We start from the raw sequence: 23608 nt of genomic DNA on the forward strand, positions 1-23608 counted from the left end.
AATGCAGTTGAGATTTTCATGTTGATAAAAATATTGTTACCTTGCCAAACTCATGGATTGTTTTTTCCTTAAAATTTTTTTAACTTTTAATCTCTTTCTCTTAACTTATAAAGTTGGCATACAGTGTTGAGTAGAAGTAGATCGTGGACATGTTTGTCTCATTTTGATTCTAAAAGGAGTGTTTTAACAGTTCTTCATTAAGGACTATTTATTATAGGCTTTGGTAAGGGTAGATATCTTTTATTCTTTCTGTTCTTATTTTGCTAAGGTTTTTTTTTCCCTTAAATCACAAATACTGCTTCATGAAAAGCTCTTTCTGCATCTTTGACCTGATCATACGTCAGTCCTTTTTGCTTACATCTGTTAATGTGGTGAAAAGCAGTTCTAGGTTTTCTGACCCAACTTTGCTTTTCTGAGATGAGCCAATTTTTTTTTTTAACTTTTTAGTTCAGAGTAGGGCTAGGAGTGGAAAGAGGGGTGGTAGTGAGAGGGGTGGAGCTGGAAGAAGCTGGAAGGGATGGTCATTTCAGTGCTAACACAATGACTGATTATTTTGGAGCCTGTATAGTCTTAGGAGGATGTGTAGTTAAATGAGTAGATATTTATTTGATCTTTTCCAAAATTGGCCATTGGGAAAATGGTATTTTCTTTATATATAGAATTGTAATTTTTTATTTTGCCTGTATTATCACTCTTATTTATAATTCCTTTAAAATTTAATCATATGTGTAAATTTTATAATGGATTTTGGATATATGAAGTAGATTAAATGAACCACACTAAAAATTCATATCTTTTCTTTGAAACAAACATTTATTTTAAAGAATTTGAGTTTTTGCAATTGCAAAATAGGTTATGTATTTGTTTTACAGAACGTACTTAAGCCTGTAGAATCTTTAGGTTGGCATGATCACAGTACCTGTTGTCCATAAATGCATCTTACAGTATGTTTATTGCTGTGTTTTCCAAAACATACCTGAGTTTAGGTCTTAGAGAAATCCCATTGTAGGAAGTCCAGTAATCAGGACGTGGTGATGACAGCAGCCAGGAGATCAGTAAGAAGGTTCTGGACAACATTCCCAAAGCCTAGTGATCATCTTTATGAAGCTACTGCCTCAGGCTTTCCAGTTATGCTGCTGTGGTTTATTCTTTAAGGAATCTTTGTAATTTTACAGAGGATGTTAATGGGAAAGTAACATTGGGTTGCCCAGAAAGTTTGTTCAGGTTTTTCCATACGATGTTACAGGAAAACTTGAATGAACTTTTTGGCCAACCCAATATTTACTTTACAGAAAGGCACAGTTACACAGAGGAATATTATAACTGTTACTACTTGTACAGTTTCCTGAAAAATAATTTTCCCACTCATTCCCTGCCTCCCTTCCCTTCTCCCTCTCATGTGACTCTGGGCAAGCTACTTCACCCTTTAAAGCCTCATCAAGGAAAAGAGGCTAATAATTTTAATCTGATTAGATTGTTAGTCTTCAGTGAAATAAATCATGCACAGTACGTCTCAAACACAGTAAGCGCTTATGAAATGGCAGCCTAGTAGATCGATTTTGAAGATAGTGTCTAACTTTATCATATGCATTTATATACAGTGTCTGATCTAGGAGTTCAAAAGTGACAGTGATCCTCTTAAGTAAGACTTTGATAGAAAAATGAGAAAGGACTAGTTTTACAAATACAGAGTAAAAAGAGTCAACATGCTTTAGTGGGTCAGTAAAAAGACTGTGAAAGAAGGCACCATGTTGTATGTGTATGTGCAGAAACACCGCAGTGCACACCTTCTACTTTTTAAACAATGAAGTTCATGTCCAGGATGCATGGTTCTGATGGCATTATAGATTGAGACCTGTCTTTGGAAAACAATTTGGCATTAGGTATCAAGACCTCTACATATCATAAAAAATTTTAACTTATATCAACAAAGATTTGTGTTGGGTATAGCCAGGATAATTCTTCAGATTGTCCTCTGCAGAGAGGGGCCACATCTGTATGTCAGGCACAGCACAGAAACGTCACTCTTGGATTGTGGGTGGATTTAGGGATCAGGGTCTTCTCGCCACACTGAGGAGCAGCGGCAGCCTGGTGTATGAACGCACGGCAGCACTGGTGGCACGTCGGACGCCAGCGCTCAGGCTCCACAGCCACACTAGTGTATGCAGCAGTGCCTTGTCCTTTAAGAGGTTAAACTCTTCTCTGTCTAGTCTACGTGGGCTGAGAAGGTTGTATCTTAGTTTAGTGTGGAATTACTTCATCACGATTTATTAAAGTTTTCTTTCTTCATTGCCCTGTGATGATTATACATTCCTCACATGGAATGTTCCCTTTGTACCTTCTACCTTTTCCTTCTTGTCCAGATTGTATTCATTTTCCAAAAATCTGCTTCAGCTACCAGAGCTCCATAGCTTCATAAAATCTTTCTTACTACCTGATTTCCAGGCTGTACTCCGAGCTGGAATTCCGTGATTGCCGCACCACTCTGTGCAGCTGTTTCTCATGGTACTCGTTTTCACCTTAAATATTTTAATTGCTATGCTAAGACTAGACATTTTTAGAGTGCACAGTCTTTTTCATCATAGTATCTCCTAGGGTATCTCTTTTAGTGGTATATACATAAACAGACTTTGTGATAAATATTTGGTGTTGGGTTTTATCTTTTTTCAACATGTATATACAGTTGGACCTATTCTAATTTCTGGTCTCTTCTCCTCACTGCATATCTATCTCAGGGCCAAAACATTTTGATTTCTGATAAGTAGGATGGATCCATCTCATCTGTTCTTCTGTCTCTCAAAAAATTTTTATAGACTTGCATGTTTCCTTTTTCTCAAATAGACACAGAATACCTTGTCCAGTTCTCAGATTTAAAACTTACCAAATATTTGGTGGAATTATGTAATAATGCACTTTTTTGTCGGAGAAGGCAATGGCACCCTACTCCAGTACTCTCTGAGTCCCAACTGAGCGACTTCACTTTCACTTTTCACTTTCATGCATTGGAGAAGGAAATGGCAACCCACTCCAGTATTCTTGCCTGGAGAATCCCAGGGACAGAGGAGCCTAGTGGGCTGCCGTCTATGGGGTCACACAGAGTCGGACACGACTGAAGCAACTTAGCAGCAGCAGCAGCAGCACTTTTTTGTAATATTGTCTGATCTGTGAGTATAATGAGTAGGCCCTTTATTTCAAGTGCTCTTTTCTAAGAGAGCTTTTTAAATTGCTCTGTGTATGTTAAGGGGAACTTAAAAAAATTGAATTCAGTTAGGTTTTACCATATACCCAAGTGGAGGAGAACTGCAACCTAAGTGGAAAAGGTTGGACTTTTCCATGGGATTATTTCAACACCATTTATTAATGCAGTTAGATATATGTACCATCATTTGAAATACTGCAAAGCTGTAAATGTGGCTGACAATGCTCTGAAGTCATAACTCTTCTATTTTATGTTTTGTTGGAGGCAAAGAAATTTTAACACTTACTTAAAGAACCTCTAGGTTTATAGATATAAGATGCTGGATTGTCTAATTTACATATTATCTAATATTCACTACTTATGACTTGACGTTTGCTTTCAAAGGGTGAAAACAGTTACAGGTGTTTTATTAATTCTTGATTTATTAAGAATTAAACAGAATCAATAGAGCTTTCCCCCATGGTGTTACGTAAGTGGCACTGGTGTTTCTTCTGTGGTTTATGCACGTGGCCAGCCAAGCCGCTTGTTTTATTTCTGGGTGGCTGCAGTGGGTCTTAGGGAAGGAGTTTTCCTTTGGCAGGAAAAGCAAAAATGTGTTTATTCATTCCATTTGTAGTAGCATTGATCCACAAGGAGCTTGTGAGGAAAACCAGAGTGGTTAGGCTTTGAACATAAGTAGCTCCCATTCATCTCCTATCTGATCGAGGAAAATATAACAACAGATTAAGGATTAGTAGTATAGCAGCAATTAGAAACAATACAAAGTTCTGAAGCAGAAGTTGCAAACTGATGGTTCATCAACCAAATACAGCCCTCAGACTCTTTATTTTGGCCTACTGAATGTTTCCAAAACTTACTCAATTACTTCATAACATCTCAAAATGGTTTTATATGAGTACCTAGTAGTGGATCACTTGCATTTTTAGCCTGACATGTTAGTAACTGTGGCACTCTATAGACGAAGCCCCAGCTAGCACTTCCAACATGATCTGAGCATCTCACTTTGCACCACCTGTTCTGGAGGCTCTTGAATACAGAAGTAATAGTAGATCTAATACTGTTAATGCAGCTCAGCCTTCAACAGTGAGTAAATAGGAGGTAGAAGAGAAAGCATGAAGATTTTAGGTAGTGAGAGTTTTAGTTGAAAAGGGATATATGAGAAAGAATAACTGCAGAGAAATCCAAGGTTTTTAACTGAGCAACTGTAAGGATAGAAGTGTCATCAAATGATGGGGGAGACTACAGGTAGGTCAGGCATGGGGAGTGAGAGGAGGAGTTCCGTTTTGAACATGTTAAGTTTGAGCTATCTGTTAAAACATCCTAGTGGAGATACTGAGTAGGCAATGCTGTGAAAGTGCAGAGATGGAGAAAAGTGTCTGGACTGGATAAATAAATTTGAGCAAGTTTTAGATTTTGCTAAATTTAGATTCAGAAAGTTATGAGATAGGATGAGGTCACAAGGAGAGCGGAGGACTTGCATCTGGGTCCTGGGACATGTCAGCGTTCAGGGATTTCAGAGGAGTTCAGCACAGGAGATGAAAAGGGAGCATCCAGTGAGGTGGGACAGAAAGGAAAGGAGGTGTGGTGTCCTGAAGGACAAGTGTCTAGACCTATTTCCACCTCCTAAAGCAGAGCCCAAGACAGGGCCTCTTCAGACAGGTGATTTCTTGGGAAAAGTGTTAACAAGAAACAGAAGTTGAGAACTGGGGCAAGTGAAACAGAAAAGGAAAGTCAATCTAAGGGAGTATTATTGACCTGGTCACTTTTATGAGCATTTGGGCTTTATCTTGAAGTCCCCTGAGAAGATATGAAGAGTACGCCTATTGGTGGGAGGAAGAGGGTGTTTGTCTACCAGACTTCATCTCCCCAATGGCCAGTGGTTGCCCAGGCTCTTGGTATTAACACCTTCATACTTCCAGGTTCATTATGACTCAGGATGGCCTAAGAGTTCCTGTAGGCGTCTCTTATTGCAAAGCCTCTGAGCAGGAAGTGAGCCCCACCAGTGCAGGAAGCAGCTAAGGGGAGGCGCCTCAGCTGGAGTAAAGAGGAGAGGCAGGGCATGAGGGTGTCCTGTACAACCCACCATTAAGTGCTTGCAATTTAGTTCCACCTATTACAAAGCTTTCAAGATGGTGGCTGACCACAGTTTTTACATTAGACTTATGACAGAAGGGTTAGTGGAATAATGTTCATTAGTTCAGTCAGCTACTAATTTTAGATTGTCCTCACCTTCAGCCAGCACCCTTCAACAGGCTGAGGCATTTTCCTGGTGGAGTGACCCAGACTTTCTTCCCCCAGGGATCAGTGCCTATGGTTACTTTATCCTTTCTGGGCTGTGGTTGCTATAGCTGACCATTTGCAGTTGTCAGTGGGCGGGGCCACCTCAGTCCTATCCCACGGTTCTCTGTCTGCTGCCTCTTGTGTAGAAGCTGCCATAACTCCTCATGGTTAGGAGTCAGTTTATAGGACCCTGCCCCATTATTCTCCTGTTGGTTATTGCTTCAGAATTCTTCCTGCATCTCCTGACAGATGTGCCTTCCCTTCTCCCCTAGAATCAGAACTTTTAATTCAGTGGACCCTAAGGTTGCCAATCTACTGTTCATCTTTTGGTTCCTATATATGTATACTTTTTTTTTTTTTTTTTTTTACTCTATCAGAGAAAGCTCCACATTTCCACCTTGGGAAGAGTGTGTCCGATCACATATCACTTGGAAAACTGTGCACGATTCCTCCCTCAAGGTGTTACCGGTCTTTTATACATAGAAAGTTTTGTTTCATTTGTTAATCTCAGACTCTTGGGTTATACCAGATAAATAGGAAAAGAAATTTCTCATTAAAGTTACTAGTTACATTAGTCAAATGTTTCCCCTCATTCTATGTGAATTCAGCTAGTCATATGGCTACAGTTGTTCTTAGTTACAAAATTAAACTCATTCTGCAAACTTTATTTCACCTAACATTATTTAATAAAGCTTTGAAATAGTAAAACCAGTCCTCGAGAGGACTTTGTGGTTGAGTGAGTTTTGCCAGATGTGCTTCTGACATTATTGTCATGGAATATAAGGATCTTAGTACTTGTAGTAAAACTGATTTTCTAATACATTGAAACTGAACCTAAACTGTGACAAGAATATAGAAACATGCCTCTTTTGATAATTTTACAATAAAGAGGAATTGCTAGTTTTTCTCTTGTCATCTGAATAAAGAATTTATTTTTTTTCTCGTTACCTCCTGCTTCAGTGAGCTATGATGAGAACTGAGTACTTGGTACACCTGTTTGTCTTTGAATATCTTGATGGTGACAACTAGGGTATATCACTTACTGATGTTTCTCAGGGCTTAAGATAAGGCTTTAGTAAGTCCTCTATAAGTAGTTGTTGAGTTCACCCAAGAGGGGAAAGACATGGCTTATGCATGTGATACATGATAACATTGATGAAATTTGTGGTTAAAGTTAGTTTTAATAAAATTAAACTGTGTTGTAAGTTATAATAATGTTTTAGACTGTCTTCCTTTTTCCTTTCTTTAAACAGATAAGAGGGACAGGAACAGAATCACCAGCACTGGCTGAAGGTAAATATGTCTTTGGGGGAAATGATTATTCAAATACATGGGAAAAGTTATGGTTTAAATGAAAAATGGTATCTGCTAAACATAATTTAAGGAAAATGTTCTGTGCGTAGTATTGAACTGCTAAAAATGTCTGTAGGAAATACCCTGTATTGTGTAGTTTCTGGCTTAGAATGGAAAGTAATGTAGATTAATTGGAACTTTTTTTTTACAGCTTCCTTTCAATAGGAGAGGTATGTGTTTTTCCTTGAATTCCTTTCTAAGTCATTTAAGCTATCACCAGTATAGTTGAGTAGGAAAACTCTAAGCCATAGTTCTAGTAGTTAGAAATAAAATGTATGTGTATATTTTGAAGCTAGCTAGAAGGAAAGACATTCTTACGTATTTTCTTAAATAAGAATTCTACCTATAATGGGTTTTGGTCCTTTTATAAAATTGTAAAAGTAAAGAATGCAACAACAGCAGTAAATAGTCACTGTTAAAGGGTCCTCAGTGCCTTACCGTTTACAATCCTTGATTGTTTTAATTATAACAAGTTAATAGGTATTTGAAAGTTAATTTTTCTATAGATATACTTTGTGTTGTCTAAGTGAAAATGATCAGCTTAAAGTCCCTTTCTGTGTTTTTTCTAATCGTAAGCAGGTATTTGTATTTCAAAACTTGCCTGTCATTTTTTTAAAATGGATATGATTATGACAGTTATGGTCATTCTTTGGAATTGTAATCACCTTACCTACACTCTCTGTTATAGGGCAGGGGTTACCTCCCTTTTATTTTGCTGTTGTTTCATGAATTCTAATAATGATCCATGATTTCATGAAGTAAAATGCATAGAATTAAAAAAGAAACAGTTATTATTGAAATACAGTTAACAAATATTAAAAAGACAGATTTTTGATCATTATATATGTTTCTCACATTAGAGAATAAGCTTTAGTGACAATTCTATTAAGTACTGTAATTTTAAATAATGATGAATTGGCAGTAATTGTAATATGAAAATACCTGTGATTTTTATCAATGACACATTCAGTAGATATTTCTAATCCTACTGTGGCTTGTTGCCTATAATCCTATAAGGAATTGCTAAATTTCACATAAAGGTTAGTAAGAAGTTTCCCATTCAGGTTCACAGATCACCAAATTCTCTCTCTCAACCTCAGATAAAGAACTCCTATTACTGAAAAATCCATTAGACCTTTCTTTGTCCATCATGTTTGAGTAAGTGTAGTTTTTTGTGTCTGTATAACTAATCTTAAAGAAGTAGAGTTACACATCCATTCCTTAAGAAATATCCTAACAGAAATAGCTTTGAAAAAACTTCTATTTGCTAATCAGTAATCACAGAAATAGCAACATAGTCTATAGAAAAGGGAGTAGAAGATGAGTTAAACCTTGGAGAGATCCTGCCTTCAAAGAACACATATTCTAGTTCAAGGAACATGAAATAAACATGTAAAAAATAACGGACCAGTTTGAGATACTTAAAGTTTAGCACAAGAAATGTCATAATTGTCATAAGGAGGATGCGAGTAGTAAGTGCTCTGATGCTTGTGTTATGGAAGCACAAAAAAAGGTCAAGACTTGTAAAATGTCACCAAGTGTCTTCCAGTTGCTTGTTTTGAATAGAACATTTGTGGGGCTTTTTTTTTTTTTTGGTTGTGGTCCTTTGATTCTATTTATCATTGTAATCTGACTGTGAAACCATATTGTAAAGATGTCCTTAAAAGCTGCACTGTCAAGCAGCACAGGGATTGTTTGGTTAGTTTGGTTCTAGGAGGCCAGTGAAAACTGGGACCAAGGAGGAGGAATTAACATGATTCAGCTTCATGCAAGTTTTGTGTGGTGGTTGAGAGTGGGGTTCATGTCAGATTGTGTGTCATTTGATTATTGGCTGAAGTTTCTAAAAAAGTTTTTAAAAATTGACTCAAGTCTAGAAAGGTGTCATTTGAAAACAGAATGACTTCCTCTTTGGATGTACTACTCATGCAGAGTAAAGTATTTAAGCAGAGACTCGATTACAGCTTGGCATAAATAGATGTTGTAGAATACATTCTTACTAAGGTTAGATGGTCAACCTTGAGTCTTCCATTTTAGTGCATGTCTTAGTTTGGGCTGCTTTAACAAAGGACCACCAACTAGGTTCATAAACAACAGAAGTTTATTTCTCTTTGGAAGCTTAAAATCAGTCCAAGGCTAGTGTGGATGGTCCCTTCCTGGTCTAAGATTTTCTTATTCGTTGATGATTGGATATTAAGCCTTTCTGTCTGGTATCTTTCACTCCTCATGGTGACTGTTAACATTATGGAGAAACCACAGGGACGTCCCTGGCAGTCCAGTGGATAGGAAGAGTGCTTCAAGTGCAGGGGGCAAAAATTTGATCCCTGGTGGGGAATTAAGATCCCATGTGCTACATGGTGCAGCCAAAAAACAGAAGAAACCACAGTCCCCCCCCGCCCCAAGAAAATGGAATTCTTTCTTCAGAGAATACTTTATTTTTTAATTCAAATTATGAGGGAAAGTGGACAAAATTTTTTTTTAATTAAAACATTTTTTTTAGCTGTGCTTTGTGGCATTCAAGATCTTAGTTCCCCAACCAGAAATTGAACCTGTGCCCCCTGCAGTGGCAGCATTGAGTCTTAACAACTGGACCACCAGAGAAGTTCCTGAAGGACAGTTTTTAAGAGCCTCTTAACCATTACAGTCATAATGTAATAATTAGAAATTCTTGTTTGTGTATATCAAATACTGGCAGATTTTTTTGAGCTTGGAAGTCTCCTGTTTTTTCCCCCTCACCTTCCTGCTCTGAAATCTGTGAGGGAAAAGAATGATGGTGGGTTCGTATTTCCTCCTTTTCACCACCTTGAGACCTTCTTACCTGGGAGTGAGGCCCGAGTTCCTTGCCCTTTCTGCTGTAGGTTGGTGGCTGGGAGAGAAATCAGGGGCTCTCATTCTTGGAGAATGAGGCAGAATGTGTATATGTAGTGGACGAGAACGTCTCTGTAGCCCTTAACCTCCCTGCCAAGATATGTTAAAAGGCGATTTTTCTGAGGATAAATATAAGGTTTAAGGATTAAGATTTTAAGAATTTTGGCTCTCACTGTAATGCATAAGAACATGAGAAATACCAATGAATATTTGTTCAGTGGTGATAAAGTGTTGTGGGAAAATATCATTGCTGTCTAGACCAGCTTTAATGTGCTAGCAATAAACCTTTGCCTGTTAGCCTTACCCTTAATTGAGTTTCTCAGCTTTTGTGGATTTAATTCAACTTATAGTTGAATTATTCCTTTGTAGGTAGCACATTCCATAAGCTTACCTCCTACTTTGTAAAGTTGCAGTTTGTTTCATTTGACCTAAAGCTGCACCTTTTACGGATGCCCTTGGTTTAGATATGCTCTTCTTTGATGAACAAGCTGTTTTCACTTGAATTGTAATTCATTCATTAATTCAACTGTTTATTGAGTAGTGACTATATAATATAATAGAATGTTTGCCAGAGGCTAGAGTTTATTTAGGAATTTAAAAGCTTAAAAAGAATCCCATGACTCTACTAGCCATTGAGGGACTAGAGTATTTCCTAAACCTTTGAAGTTTCCCAATCCTATGGCCCTGTGCCTTCCCAGAGATAACCAGTATCCTAATTGTGTTTATCATTCCCTTGCATTTTAATATATTTATTTTTACCACATACAGGTATTGATATATATAGTTTTTTCATGATTTCAAAATAGTGGTAGGTTTTAAGAAAGTAAATTCGGAATACTGTTTTTGTTCAGTGGTCATAGTTTTGAAAGAGAAACCTTCATAATAAATCCTTATAAAACAGGTAATTTTGAGTTTCAGGATTTTTTTTTTCCATGTTTCCGTCATACACTATCTTAAACACTCCTAAGTCACTTACCTTAGAAATTTGTACTAGCCCTTGGCATATCCTGTGTCTGTCCCTGAATGCAGACACTTGAGCAGGAAGCATTTCTTTACTTTCTTCTAAATTTGTAACTCAGGCAGCTAATTTTCATAGTGGTTTAATTTTTAATGGGTGGGTGTATGGAAGAGTACCCATTATCTCTGAATCAAATTCAAAGATGCCAGGACAATCTGATGTAATATTATTTTATCATGGTTCACTTTCAGTTAAGGAGCAATATTGGTCTGCTAATTTATTGTACTTGTTGCACATAACCAGGCATCCTAGTAAGTCTTTTACTTAAAATAGCGTAACTAAGACTATTCATTTTTAAATGCTAAATTTAAGTGTATCCACTAGATGTCAGCATTAGGAAAGGTGTATTGTACCATGTGTAGAATCACAGCCAGAAGAAATGTGAGAGGTCCAGTCTGAGTAGTAAACTGACTCATGTAAAGTCATATATTTTGTGATAGAGTCAGAACTAGAAATCAAAATCCCCCAATTTTCATTCCATTCTTTATGTCACATTTCTTTAAGGCCAGTAACTTAACTCCATGTAATTGCTAGACTAATAAAATATATTGATCTTGACATGTGCTTGTGAGATTTTAGTACTACTATAATGATACTGTAGCTGGGCACCCAGAAACACCTAAGATCCTGCTTCTCAGTCTTTGTATTTTTCAGAGTAAGGAGAATCAGTGTCACCTTATTGGGAGCTACACTACCTGGTGAGGCTAGATTAGACAGTATTGGCAATAATAATAATTAAGAATTAATTATTCTTTGGGGCTCCTCTGTATAAGTCAGATTTCAACCAGGAGGGCAGAAACCTTGCTAAGTATTTTAAAACAGGAAATTTAATATGTAGATGTATTTACACAAGTTTTGGAAGCCCAAGCAAAATGATGCTGGGGTCTGTGTTTTTTACGTACAACACTTCTGTCACCAATTCTGGACTGTTTTCCAACACCACCTCTGACACCAGATGTGTGGAGTTTCTCCCTCACACCCACCAGTTCCCCAACTCTCCAGACACCATCTAGGTGTCCTGCACTTCCTTTTGATTCTGACATTAACTGTGTGCAGTGAGTGTACACCTCACAGGTTAAGGGCTCCATCCCATGAGACTGTCCCCCACTCCAGATGCCAGGCGCAAGTCCTTGGCCTCCTCTGCCTCTCACCAGCTCCCATGAATCAGGGCTTCCCACAGCTCCCTCCTCACATTTAGCGATCTGCTTTGATCAATGACTCATAGAACTCAGGGGAACACTTTACTTGTTTCAGTTTATTATAAAGGATTTTATAAAGGATACAAATGAACAGCCCAGGTGAAGAGGTACATAAGGTGAGAGGTCTGGAAGTCCTAAGCACAGACGTTTCTGTCCCTGTGGAGTTGGGCTGTCCCACTCTTCCAGTGGGTAGCTGCATTTACCAGCCTGGAAGCTTCATTACGCAAGCCTGACTGATGATAAGTCATCGGCCGTTGATCAAACTCAATTCTTTTTTTACAATTAAAAAATGTTTAATGCCACCCATAACCCTTCCTTTACAGAGAATAGAGAATATATTCATTGCAAAGAATAAAATTCCTTAACCTAACATCCAAGGCGCTCTCTGATTCAACATCAACCCGGACTTCAGTAGAGTGGAGTGGCTAAGGGCATGTGGAGGTGGGCTGCTCCGGCCTGAATGCCATGAGGTCAGGAGTTGGGGCTGAAAGTTGCAGCTCTCTGGTTATGCCTTGGTCTTTGTGGCAACCAGTCCCCATCTTGAAGCTAACTAGAGGCTTGCCAAGAGTCAGCTACAAAAACGAAAGAGGCTCTTGCCACCCCGGAAAGTCAAGGTATTTAGGAGCTCTGTGTAAGGAACTGGTGATAAAGACCAAGTATATATGTGTTATATCGGATGAAGTAACTTAGATATTAATGGTACCCACAGGAAGTAGCCATCACTTCTAAAGCAAAAGGCAAGAGGTGGATTAGGAAGAATTTAGATGCTTGAAGGAGGAAGACTGGATGCTTAGACCTCTGAAGGGGGCAGCTAGGCCTTTCCCTGCTGCCAGGAGTGCCACAGAAACTAGAACTTGGAACCACAGCTGCCTTTTACTCACAGGAATTGCTAACAGAACTTGAAAAACAGAAAGAAGAACCTTCTTTCTTCCCACCTTCCAGTTTTTTTTTTTTCATGGCTCCCCCAGGCAATATACTGAGCATTCAGCTGACAAAGTAGTCTAAGACATGAACTTTACAGCTTCCTTGTCCCAACATCACAAAGCAGATTATAGAAAGATTGGCGTGGGGAGTGAGAAATAGGTGAATAACCATCACAGTCCACCTCTGACTCCTCAGCACTTGCTTATCCCTGTTGCGTTAAGGACGACAGTAACAGCAATTTCATGCTTCCTCTCCGAATTTTTGTTCTTGGATAGCTCATGCTCTAAGGGTTCAGGTGGGAGGGGGAAAGGTTCTATGAATCTAGAGTCACAGAGAGAATGAGGAGTCTCCTTATTTTGCAATTTTAGTGGAACCAGACATGGGGAGAGACTTGCAGTCCTGGGAGCTCAGGTTCTGCTTAAGCACGTTTACCACAAAAAAGATCAGAAAACAGCAAGGTCAGGAGCAGAAGGGAAATCTTGGTTGTACCATGTAACGAGCAGGTATTTGTCACTGTCATTGTCATCGTGTCAGAATGATTCTTTTGAGCAGCTTCTCTTGTTGGCAAGAAGGCGGGGAGGACAGGGGAGACGTAGGAGCAGGAAGGTGAGTGTGTGATTTACATTTGCAGTGCCATCAGGAGAGCAGACAGAGTAACATCATATTAATTATTGCAGATGCTTTATTGGCAGACTTGTTTGAGTTGGTTATTTGTCTCCATTATACTGTTGCTCAGAGAAGTCAATGGCAACCTCCCATGGACGGAGGAGCCTGGTGGTCTGCAGTCCATGGGGTCGCCAGGGGTCGGGCATGACTGGGCGGCTTCACTTTCACTTTTCACTTTCATGCATTGGAGAAGGAAGTGACAACCCACTCCAGCGTTCTTCCCTGGAGAGTCCCAGGGACGGGGAAGCCTGGTGGGCTGCCATCTCTGGGGTCGCACAGAGTCAGACATGACTGAAGTGACTTAGCAGCAGCAGCATACTGTTGCTCACCTATTGGGGATTTTCACCTTCTTACATAAAACTAGTGTGTTTAATACCATTAACTGCTGTGTTCCTAGTGTGAATTGCAGCTGTATCAGAAGCTAAGAAGGAATTATGATTATACCTCTCCTTTAAACTACTGTGTACCTAACTGATCCTTTAAAGAAATATCATTGGACTCACCTGTTTACAGTCATTAAGTTAATTCATTAGATATTTATTGAATATGAACCCTGTCCTATATCGAGTATTTCCTTTGGGTTTCCTCATAGCTCAGTTGGTAAATCATCTGCCTACAATGCAGGAGACCTGGATTCAATTCCTGGGTCGGAAAGATCCCCTGGAGAAGGAAATGGCAACCCACTCCAGTATTCTTGCCTGGAGAATCCCATGGACAGAGGAGCCTGGCAGGCTACAGTCCACAGGATCGCCAAGAGTCGGACACGACTTAGCGACTAAACCACCACCACGCTGAATATACCATTTGGTGAATAATTAATATTCAGCTAAGCGCAAAAGTGAATATCGTTATTGGGAAGATCCCTAGAGAAGGGAGTGGTTACCCACTCCAGTGTTCTTGCCTGGAGAATTCCATGGATAGAGGAGCCTGGTGAGCTACAGTCCATGGTGTTGCAAAGAGTCAAACATGACTGAGCAGCTGACACTTTCACTTTTCAATATTCACCTAAGGCCAAAGCTGACAATCATTGTAGAATAAATTTCTGAGGTAGATGAATAAATCGGAAAATTTATCAGAATTATTATAATGTTATTAATTGTAATAGATTTAAAAGTTTGACCTATTGAAAATTCTTTATTCTTCTACTATTGCCAGCTGGAGTCACTTCTGCTGTTCATCTGCAATATTAAATTGGCATTTGCTTTCAAATGGTGGTGGTGATGCAGTATAGAAGCATGTCTACAAACAGAACTTTGTGCAGTGTTTGAAGAAGATGATGCCTGAAATTATTTATTTCAGAAGCTAGCATGCCAAGTGAGATTGTTGATATCACTTGAATTATTTTCAGGTTTCTACTATTTTAGCCTGTACTTGCTGCTTTGTATAATCTCTTGAGAAATGTTTTTGTCCTTAAACCTTAGACCTAGAAATATTGCACTGCAGTTATGTAATGGCTTTCAAGATAGCAAAGCCCTATGAATTTCTACCTGCCTTTCTCTTTTTTATTCATCAGATTGCAACATTTTCTGTGTAGTAGACTGATGGAAGGCTTTTTTCAGTGTGTGTCATTTCTGTAATTACTCTCTTAGATAGAGCATGTGAATTTGGTTATTTCTTCAACAGGCTCCAGCAGGTGGAAGTTATTAGTAATTTTTTTTTTGCTGAAGGTGTTGTTAATTATCTGCAGAGTACAGTATTGGTACTTTTTACAGTAAGGCAGACTTTTAAACATGTAATAACTACTTGGTTAAATATAGTCACAAAGCAATTCCAGACTCTCTTGTGTCTCTGGTAGTTTGTCTTTGGAAGGAGAACTATTAAAGGGATTCATTATTTTTTGCTTGTACAAGCTGCAGTTTGCTACATTACATTGTGTAGTAGTTTCTGAATACACAACTGAAGAGTGGGAACAAAACGTAAGTTTGTGACTCTGGAGTCATTCCTGGCCTTCGCGTGTGTACCATTGTTAGTGAACATGGTGTCACGTTTTTCATTACTCATTTTCCATCCATTTAATACTGCTTCAGAGTCATGGTACAGCTTATATGAGAATCAAAAATTTCTTGGTAGACAAGTAAAGCAGAAGCATAGCTGAATTCCGTACCCACCATTTTGTTGATTTTAAAGATTTTCAGAGGTCTGAATAGCTGTAAGATCGAGAAGTAGCGTATTTAATATTAAGTAAAATTTTATATGCAACAGAATATGGTTCAGGAACATTGTATGATAATATGTAATCCTAGGCAAAAGAAGACCTTTTTGCCTAGAATTCCAAGCTTGGGTAAATAGAAGAAATTTGTATTTAACACTAAAAACGGTAGTCTCTAGTGATCATTTTGACAAATTTTTTTTCACATTTACGCATTTTTAGTCACCATAAATTAAATGGCATGATATTAAAGCGTTCTTATGAAATCGATTGTTTTTAAGTTTTGTTAGAAAGAATGAACTATTTTTTCAGTATCTCCTTTTTTTCTTAACACTTCATATTTCTTTGTGTTCTTTATTCATTTATTGAGTTGAAGATGATAATGGATATTGGCCTGATTTTGGAATTTGTCTTCGTAAAATTTTGAGGGGGCACGATTAACACTCTGATTTTAATTTTTTATCAGAAGATGTGAAGAATTCCCAGATAGTTTCTTTGGAGGATATATAGTCTAAAGGAAATTAACATTTAAACCCATACCTTAAAGCTTATTACTGTTTAATGTTATGAGTAAAATTCAGGTTTACAAAGATCAGAATTCTGATATTGGCCAGTCTCCTTATTTGTATTTTGGAGCCATATTTATGGCTTTGGGAGGATATTAGGCTCTTTGTAAGTTATCTTGGCAAACTGTAATTTTCTTGATGTTCATAGTATTTGAGAAGGGAGTAAGCTTTTCCTAAATTCTCAGGTCTTCTTTTTTTCTTTTTTCTTTTTTCAACGCAAGAGTTTTCAGTTGTCAGTGTTTATTTTGGTATTTGTTTTCTCCTCTTTGGAATACTCCTATAATTTTACAGACACATTTTAATTTCTTGCCCACCCCCCGGCCAAAACCACTGCACTGTGTCATTGCTGCTCGCAGCTCTGGTTGCAGAGAGCAGGGGCAGTCTTTGTCGCAGCTGCGGTGGCCTCTCTCATGGAGCACAGGCTCTAGGCATGGCCTTCAGCAGGTGTGGCTCCCGGACTTAGCTGCTTCTCAGCACATGGGATCTTCCCAGATCTGGGATTGAATCCGTGTCCCCCTGCCTTGGCAGGCGGATTCTCATCCACTGTACCACCAGGGAAGTTCTTCGTGTATTTTTAATCATGCAGTTACTCAATAAATATTTATTACTACCTGCAACATCCCAGGCTTTATTCTAGATATGGGGGATAGCTGCTGCTGCTGCTAAGTCGCTTCAGTCGTGTCTGACTCTGTGCGACCCCATAGACGGCAGCCCACCAGGCTCCCCCGTCCCTGGGATTCTCCAGGCAAGAACGCTGGAGTGGGTTGCCGTTTCCTTCTCCAATGCATGAAAGTGAAAAGTGAAAGTGAAGTCGCTCAGTCGTGTCCGACTCTTCACGACCCCATGGACTGCAGCCTACCAGGCTCCTCCATCCATGGAATTTTCTAGGCAAAAGTACTGGAGTGGGGTGCCATTGCCTTCTCCGGGGGGATAGAATAGTATACAAAGCAAAACTCCTGTCTCCTTAGAGTTCTCCTTGCAGTTGAAGACAGACTAAACAGATATTCAAAGGAATGAGGATGTGTTAGATGGTGCTAACCATCAATTTGGAAAGGGGACAGAGAGGAGAAAGAGAAGAGGTATGATGGACAGATTGGTGAAGGAAGCACTCTCTGAGGTGGTCTAATTGAAGCGACGACCGCAGGAAGTGCAATAGCTTGTCACTTAAAGAAAGGTCTGTGGACAGAGCATCCCAGGCCAGGGCAAAGCAAGTTCAGAGACTCCAAGGAGAGAGAAGTCTTGCTGTGTTAGAGAAACTGCAGCAGGCTGCTGTTGAGAGTGATGGAAGGTGAGGCTGGAGAGAGGGAAAAATCATGTCATGTTTTGTACGACCTGGTAAGGAGTTTGGATTTTATTCTGAGTGTAGGAGTAAGCCACTGCATGTTTTTGAGTGGAGTAGAGATGTCCATTTGTATTTTTGAAAGACTGCTTTGCCTCAGAGATTGTAGCAGGAGGCAAAGGTAGAAGCAGTTAGAGGCTTTTAAAGGCATCCCGGCAGGAGGTGATGGTGGCAAGAAGCAGGCTGCTGAGCAGTGAAGGAGGTGAGATGGGGTATCCTTTAAGCTAATGGTGAAAGTGTATTAAGGAGGGAATGAATGTCAGCTATGTCAGATGCTCCTGACAGGTGAAATAAGCTGTGGACTTGAGAGCTGATCATTGGAATTAGCAGTGGGTGTTACTTGATGACCTTGCCAGAGCAATTTTGGTGGTACAGGATTGGGCAGAAAGCGAGGTTGAAGTGGACTTAACAGAGAAATAAAAGACATTGAGTGTAGGCAGATCTTCTTAAGGAATTTTCCTGCACAGAGATGCTGGGAATAGAGTGGGAGCTGGGGCGGGAGATGGTATCCAGATGAGTCTTTGCTTTGTATTAAGATGGGAGAAATAGCTGCATGTATGCCAAAGAGGAGTGTATAGAAGAAGAATAGCCGTAAAGCAAGAAGGAAACTCAGGTGAATGTATTAACCCTAAATGTCACATGAAGAAAATGTTTGAGGAAGGAGCAAATAATAAATTGGGTCAAAGGCTATTAAGAGGTCCAGTGAGTTGAGCTGTGAGAATTGGCCTTTGGATTTTACCAGATGCAGGTCTCGGTGAGCTTAACAGAGGACCAGCTTCCTCATAGTAGTAGTGGGCGTAAAAGCCAGACTGGAATGAGCTGAGAGAATGAAAGGTAGAAAAATAGGAAGACATAGTTACAGCTCGTTTGACAGGTTGCTATAGGGAGGATGGGCAGGATGATGCGATTGTAGAGAGGTTGTGAAGGCTTGCTTTTCATATAGAGAGGAGAAGAGGCCCCTCAGGGAAGGGCGTCTGTCAGGAACAGGTGCAGAGGTAAAGCAAGTGATTGTTAATGAAGTAAGGGGGGTATAAAGGACAGTAGGTGTTTCCTTTTCTTGTTCTTTTGGGGGGTAAAAATATAAGGAGGTCATTTCTTCATGTGAGGATGGAATAGCCATTGGTTGAGGTTTGAGGCACTCTTTGTTAAAAGCCTGTGGAATAGTCAGCTGGTAGAGGTTGGGAGAGGAGAGTAGGATTGATCAGCTAACCTGAGAGCGTGCTTCATGTCCGTGGTTTAATGCAGTGGCTCTTACGTGGGGGCAGTTTTGCCCCCTGGGGAATATAGTTGATGATATCTGGAGACCTCGTTGGTGGTCACAGCTGGGTGTTGGGGTGATACCAGGTGTCTAGTGGGTAGTGGTCTGGGATGCTGCTAAACATCCTACAATGTAGGGAACAGCCCTCAAATAAAGAATTACATGGTTAATCGTGTCAAGTTTAAGAAACTGTGATTTATAGTGAATCTTGTCAGTATTTTGAGTTTTCCTTCCTTCTTCCCACACCAAGAAGTATTTATTAAATTTATAAACTGGATGTGAACAAAACTGACACTAACCAGAGTCATTCAGAATATGTTAGGTGTGCTGAAGGAGAGAGTTGGGCAATGTGATGGAAGATAACTGGGCAGGGCACAGCTACTGTTGGTAAGGCTAGGGACGAAAGCCTCTCTGAAGAGGGGGCATTTGAGACGAGGCCTGGAGGGCGAGAGTCTTCCCCAGTAGCTCAGCGGTGAAGAATCCGCGTGCAGTACAGTAGCTGTAGGAGACAGAGTTAGATCCCTGGGTCAAGAAGATCCCTGGAGGAGGGCATGGCAACCCACTCCAGTATTCTTGCCTGGAGAATTCCATGGACAGAGGAGCCTGGCGGGCTACAGTCCATAGGGCCGCAAAGAGTCAGACACGACTGAAGCGAGTAAGCACTCATACACACTGAGGGATGAACAGAAGCCAGCTGTGGGAAAAACCCTTGAAAGTAGCATTCTAGGCAGAGGAGACAGCATTATAAGACCCCCTGAGCTCAAAAGGGTGAATAAGTAGCAGCATCTCTTAGGAATTTTCTGGAAAGAAAGATGAAATAGCACATTAACTGTACCATGTAGTTGTGTCTCCAGGGGCTTGTTACTCTAGTTAAGGAAACTTCTTTTCAAATGTTGTATGGGAAAATGGTCTGGTATATTTATAAGTGCCTTTTGTGAGCTCAGAAATACATTTGACAGACTACCAGCCGGGAAGAACATGTTCCTTTCCAGATAAGCTGCCAATTTTGAAACAAACATATAAATAAGAGCTCATGGTCACAAAATTCCACCAGAAACCTTGCAAACACTTGAAGTCAACTATATGTGATTTCTGCATATTAAATTTCTTCTTAGCTTATTTAGTAAATATTTATAATGTTTAGTTTAAATCCAAGAATTACAATAAAAAGCAAATCAAAAGGAAATTCTTTACTTTTTCCTCCTGAAATCAGATTGTCAGACTTACAGTTTAGCATTGTAAATAGTAATTTTTATTATTTAACTTTGAAATAGTGCCTCTCAAGTCTGTCAGTATTTTGGACCAAGTTTTATATAATGTGAAAAATCTTTTATGTATTTTGTATCAGATTCATTTATTCATCTGAAATCCAGAGATCGTATTAGAACTCTTTTAGATGCAAATGACAGAGACTCTGCTCAGCTAAAAAGGTAAAAGGGACATTGATTGAAAGAAACTAGGGTACCTTAAAACTAGAGGAAAATCTTGCAACTGAACTGAGGCAAATGGCAGCAGCTGAAACTTGGGAACAAATTGAACGAGAAATGAAGGACTTGAGGACACGTCGTGTGACTCTCAACTACATGTTGGCTTGTGACAGACAGGCTTCCTCAAGGGCAGGAAACACAAGGGTTCCAGAGTCTTACGTGCACAGGTTCTGCCGCTGGGAACAGACCCTGCGGGTCAGTCAGATTGCTCTGACAGCAGCCAGAGCACGGGCAGCGGCTGCTTTGCTAGGCGTGGTCCTGAAGGTTTTGCTTACACTGCATTAACCCGTTTAATGATTTTATGAACCCTCTGCAGTGGGGGTGGTTATTATATATATTTCACAGATGAGATGGAGAAGGAAAGAGCAGCCTACTCCAGTGTCCTTGCCTGGAAAAGCCCATGGACAGAGGAGCCTGGCAGGCTACAGATCATGGGGTCACAAGAGTCGGTTATGACTGAGCACACACAGATGAGTAAACTGAGGCATGGAGAAGTGAGGAAACTTGACTGAAGTCACAAAGCTTAGAAGTGGCAGAGCTGTGGTGGTGGGGGCGGGTATTAAACCCTGGCAGTCTGGTACCTGACAGAACTGACAAATACTGTTATGTCACAGTCACACTGAGATGGAGAAGGAAATGGCACCGACTCCAGTATTCTTGTCCGAAGCATCACATAGGCAGAGGAGCCTGGTGATCTGCAGTCCATGGGGTTACCTAAAGTCGGGCACGACTGAGCAGCAGCAAACTCATGGGTATTGAAATCGATCACACTGGAGATGGAGAGTTTTTTTTTTTTTTTTTTAACTGTAAACTGTGAAAGACAGCAGGAATATGGTTTTAATTTTTTTGTTTATTATTAAAAAATAATAAGCTTCCTGGTGGCTCATATGATAAAGAATCTGCCTGCACTTCAGGAGAACCCAGGTTCTCTGGGTTGGGAAGATCCCCTGGAGAAGGGATTGGGTACCCGCTTCAGTATTCTTGCCTGGAGAGTCCCATGGACAGAGGAGCCTAGCGGGCTACAGTCCATTGGGTCACAAAGAGTTGGATAGGACTGAGTAAAACTTTGACTTTATTAAAAGATAGTGTGTAGTGTAGTGTTAAGTCACGCAGTCCTGTCTGACTCTTGGCAATTCCATGGATTGTAGCCCGCCAGGCTCCTCTGTCCATGGGACTCTCCAAGCAAGAATTCTGGAGTGGATTGCCATTCCCTTCTACAGAGGATCTTCCTGACCCAGGGATCGAACCCGGGTCTCCTGTGTTGCAGGCAGATTCTTTACCATTTGAGCTACAGGGAAGACCATTAAAAGATAGGACAACTGATAGTATTATAATAAACCGTTTTCAGACCTTTGAAAAATTCCATGGGTTTTTGTTCAAAGAAACACGTGATGTGTGTTGCCTGCACAGCCTCCTTCCTGTGTGCTGTGGAGTTTGCCCCCTAGGAGACATTTGCCGCTCTCCAGAATCATTTCTGTCTGTCACAACTTGTGTGGTGGGTTAGTTAGTACTGGCATCTAGTGTGTAGAGGCCCAAGGTGCTGCTGAAGACCTTCCAGTGTGAGACAGACTCCTCTCAACAAAGGCACGAAAGAGAAAGTAGCTCAGTCGTGTCTGACTCTCTGCAACCCCATGGACCGTACATATATAGTCCATGGAATTCTCCAGGCCAGAATATCAGAGTGAGTTCCCTTCTCCAGGGGATCTTCCCAATGCAGGGATCGAACCCAGGTCTCCCGCCTTGCAGGCCGATTCTTTACCAGCTGAGCCACCAGACTTAGCCCCAAATGTTAGTAGTCCTGAGGTTGAGAAACCCGTACTAGATAAACTGGGCCATTTTCTAACTAAGAGTCACTGTTTGGGATGAAGATGTAAAAAGGATTCTGAATCTTTGTGTACTTGTGAGGAATGAATAGGTCAAGACCAAGTATGATGCAGGGTGAGGGGTATTAGTGTCATGTTAGGCTGGGGTGCCTCGAAAGGAGGACTAAGTAGTGGAAGAAATTTACTGAAGGAGTTGTAGAAAAATGGAGCAGATAAACTTGGCTAGTTTCAGTATTTTCCCTAAGGATCAGCTGTGTACATCCAAGTACTAAGGTAAGGAAACTTACATCTCTCCCTTCTCCCTCTCTCCTCTACTTGGTGGTGGCCTCATAGGACTAATTATAGGGCAGCATTTTAGCAATATTCTTGACAGAAGTGGGCCATGGGTTTTGCGATTTATAAAAATGTAGTTTGTATTAAAAGAAACAGAGCCATTATTATTTTTTTAAAGTTTGTGAATTTTGGTTTATCACACAGGGAACATTTTAATTGGATGCTTTCTGTGTGCCATACACTATGCTAATAAATCGGTATTTAATCTCATTGAACTCTCATAATAACCTTTTAAGATGGTTACTATGAAATGTGTATTTTACTGAGGAAAATGAGTCCCAGGAAAGTTGACTACTGTCCTCAAGGCAAACAGCTTTTTAGGTAGAGTTAAACTTTTGATTTGATTCCATAGATTAAGCTCTTTTAACAACAAATGGCGTGCTGCCTTTTCCTCTTAAAGACAGTTACTGTCCTTTCACATGCTGATTTTCCATCTATGGTTGAAGTTTTGATACCAGTAGGTAATTCTTTGTATATTTGGTCTTAGTTCTTATTAGTGACAGAATTTATATATGTTTGGAAACAGATACTCCATATATATTTGAAAGGTTTTGAAAGTTGAAGCTGTGAAATAGTTTTTTCCCAAATGTTCCTAAAAACTTTATTGAATAGATTTAGTAATACTTTGAGGTCATTCTTTGGATGTTTTATTTTTTCTTGTATATAAAAGCTTGGTATTATTAAACTTTTTACAGTATAGAAGATAATTAAGATGAAATATTTCACTTTTAGTTTTAATCTCAGACAGTCCATCTGTCATGCATTGTACAAAATCCTTTCAGTGAAATTCTGTGTAATAGGAATTTTAGTATCAAAAATAACATAGATCCCTGTTGCTGCCATAAGGGGCATTATTTTAAGAGAGGGGTCCCTTCAGTGTTAACCATTGCTGTGAATGAGCTAAATTGCTTTTAACACTTCTAAGAAGTGTATGCCAGTCCATCAGATTTTGGTCTGTGAAGTGAATAACCGTTGCGCGCTTAGGAACATATGCCAGTGTCCAGAGAGTAGGTGGAGGAAGGGAGCGCAGCACAGGACGCCAGGTGCTAACTCTTTTTAGACTTTTTTGTAACGGGTAGAGTAATAAGGTGTTTTCTTTCATTGATGAAAATATTGTTACTTTGCATTTCACTTCATTTACCTTTACCA

At 39.8% G+C, this 23608-nt stretch overlaps 1 protein-coding gene across 8 annotated transcripts in view; it reads left to right on the top strand.

Annotated features, from left to right (window-relative positions):
* The window catches only part of CYRIB (CYFIP related Rac1 interactor B), a 148330-nt gene that overhangs the window by 90319 nt on the left and 34403 nt on the right, over nt 1-23608 (top strand). For 5 of the 8 annotated variants that reach the window (XM_070382777.1, XM_070382781.1, XM_070382778.1 and 2 more), the window contains one exon: nt 6733-6772. The exons of 1 other annotated variant lie outside the window; for it this stretch is intronic. In XM_070382777.1, coding sequence (XP_070238878.1) covers nt 6733-6772 — 40 coding nt within the window. Of the gene's footprint in view, nt 1-6732; nt 6773-6983; nt 7003-23608 lie in introns of all 8 variants that reach the window. 2 more of the 8 variants (XM_070382780.1, XM_070382783.1) reach the window with 1 other exon arrangement.

This window comes from Bos mutus, chromosome 14, assembly GCF_027580195.1.
Source record: "Bos mutus isolate GX-2022 chromosome 14, NWIPB_WYAK_1.1, whole genome shotgun sequence".
In the NCBI taxonomy this organism is placed as follows: Eukaryota; Metazoa; Chordata; class Mammalia; order Artiodactyla; family Bovidae; genus Bos; species Bos mutus.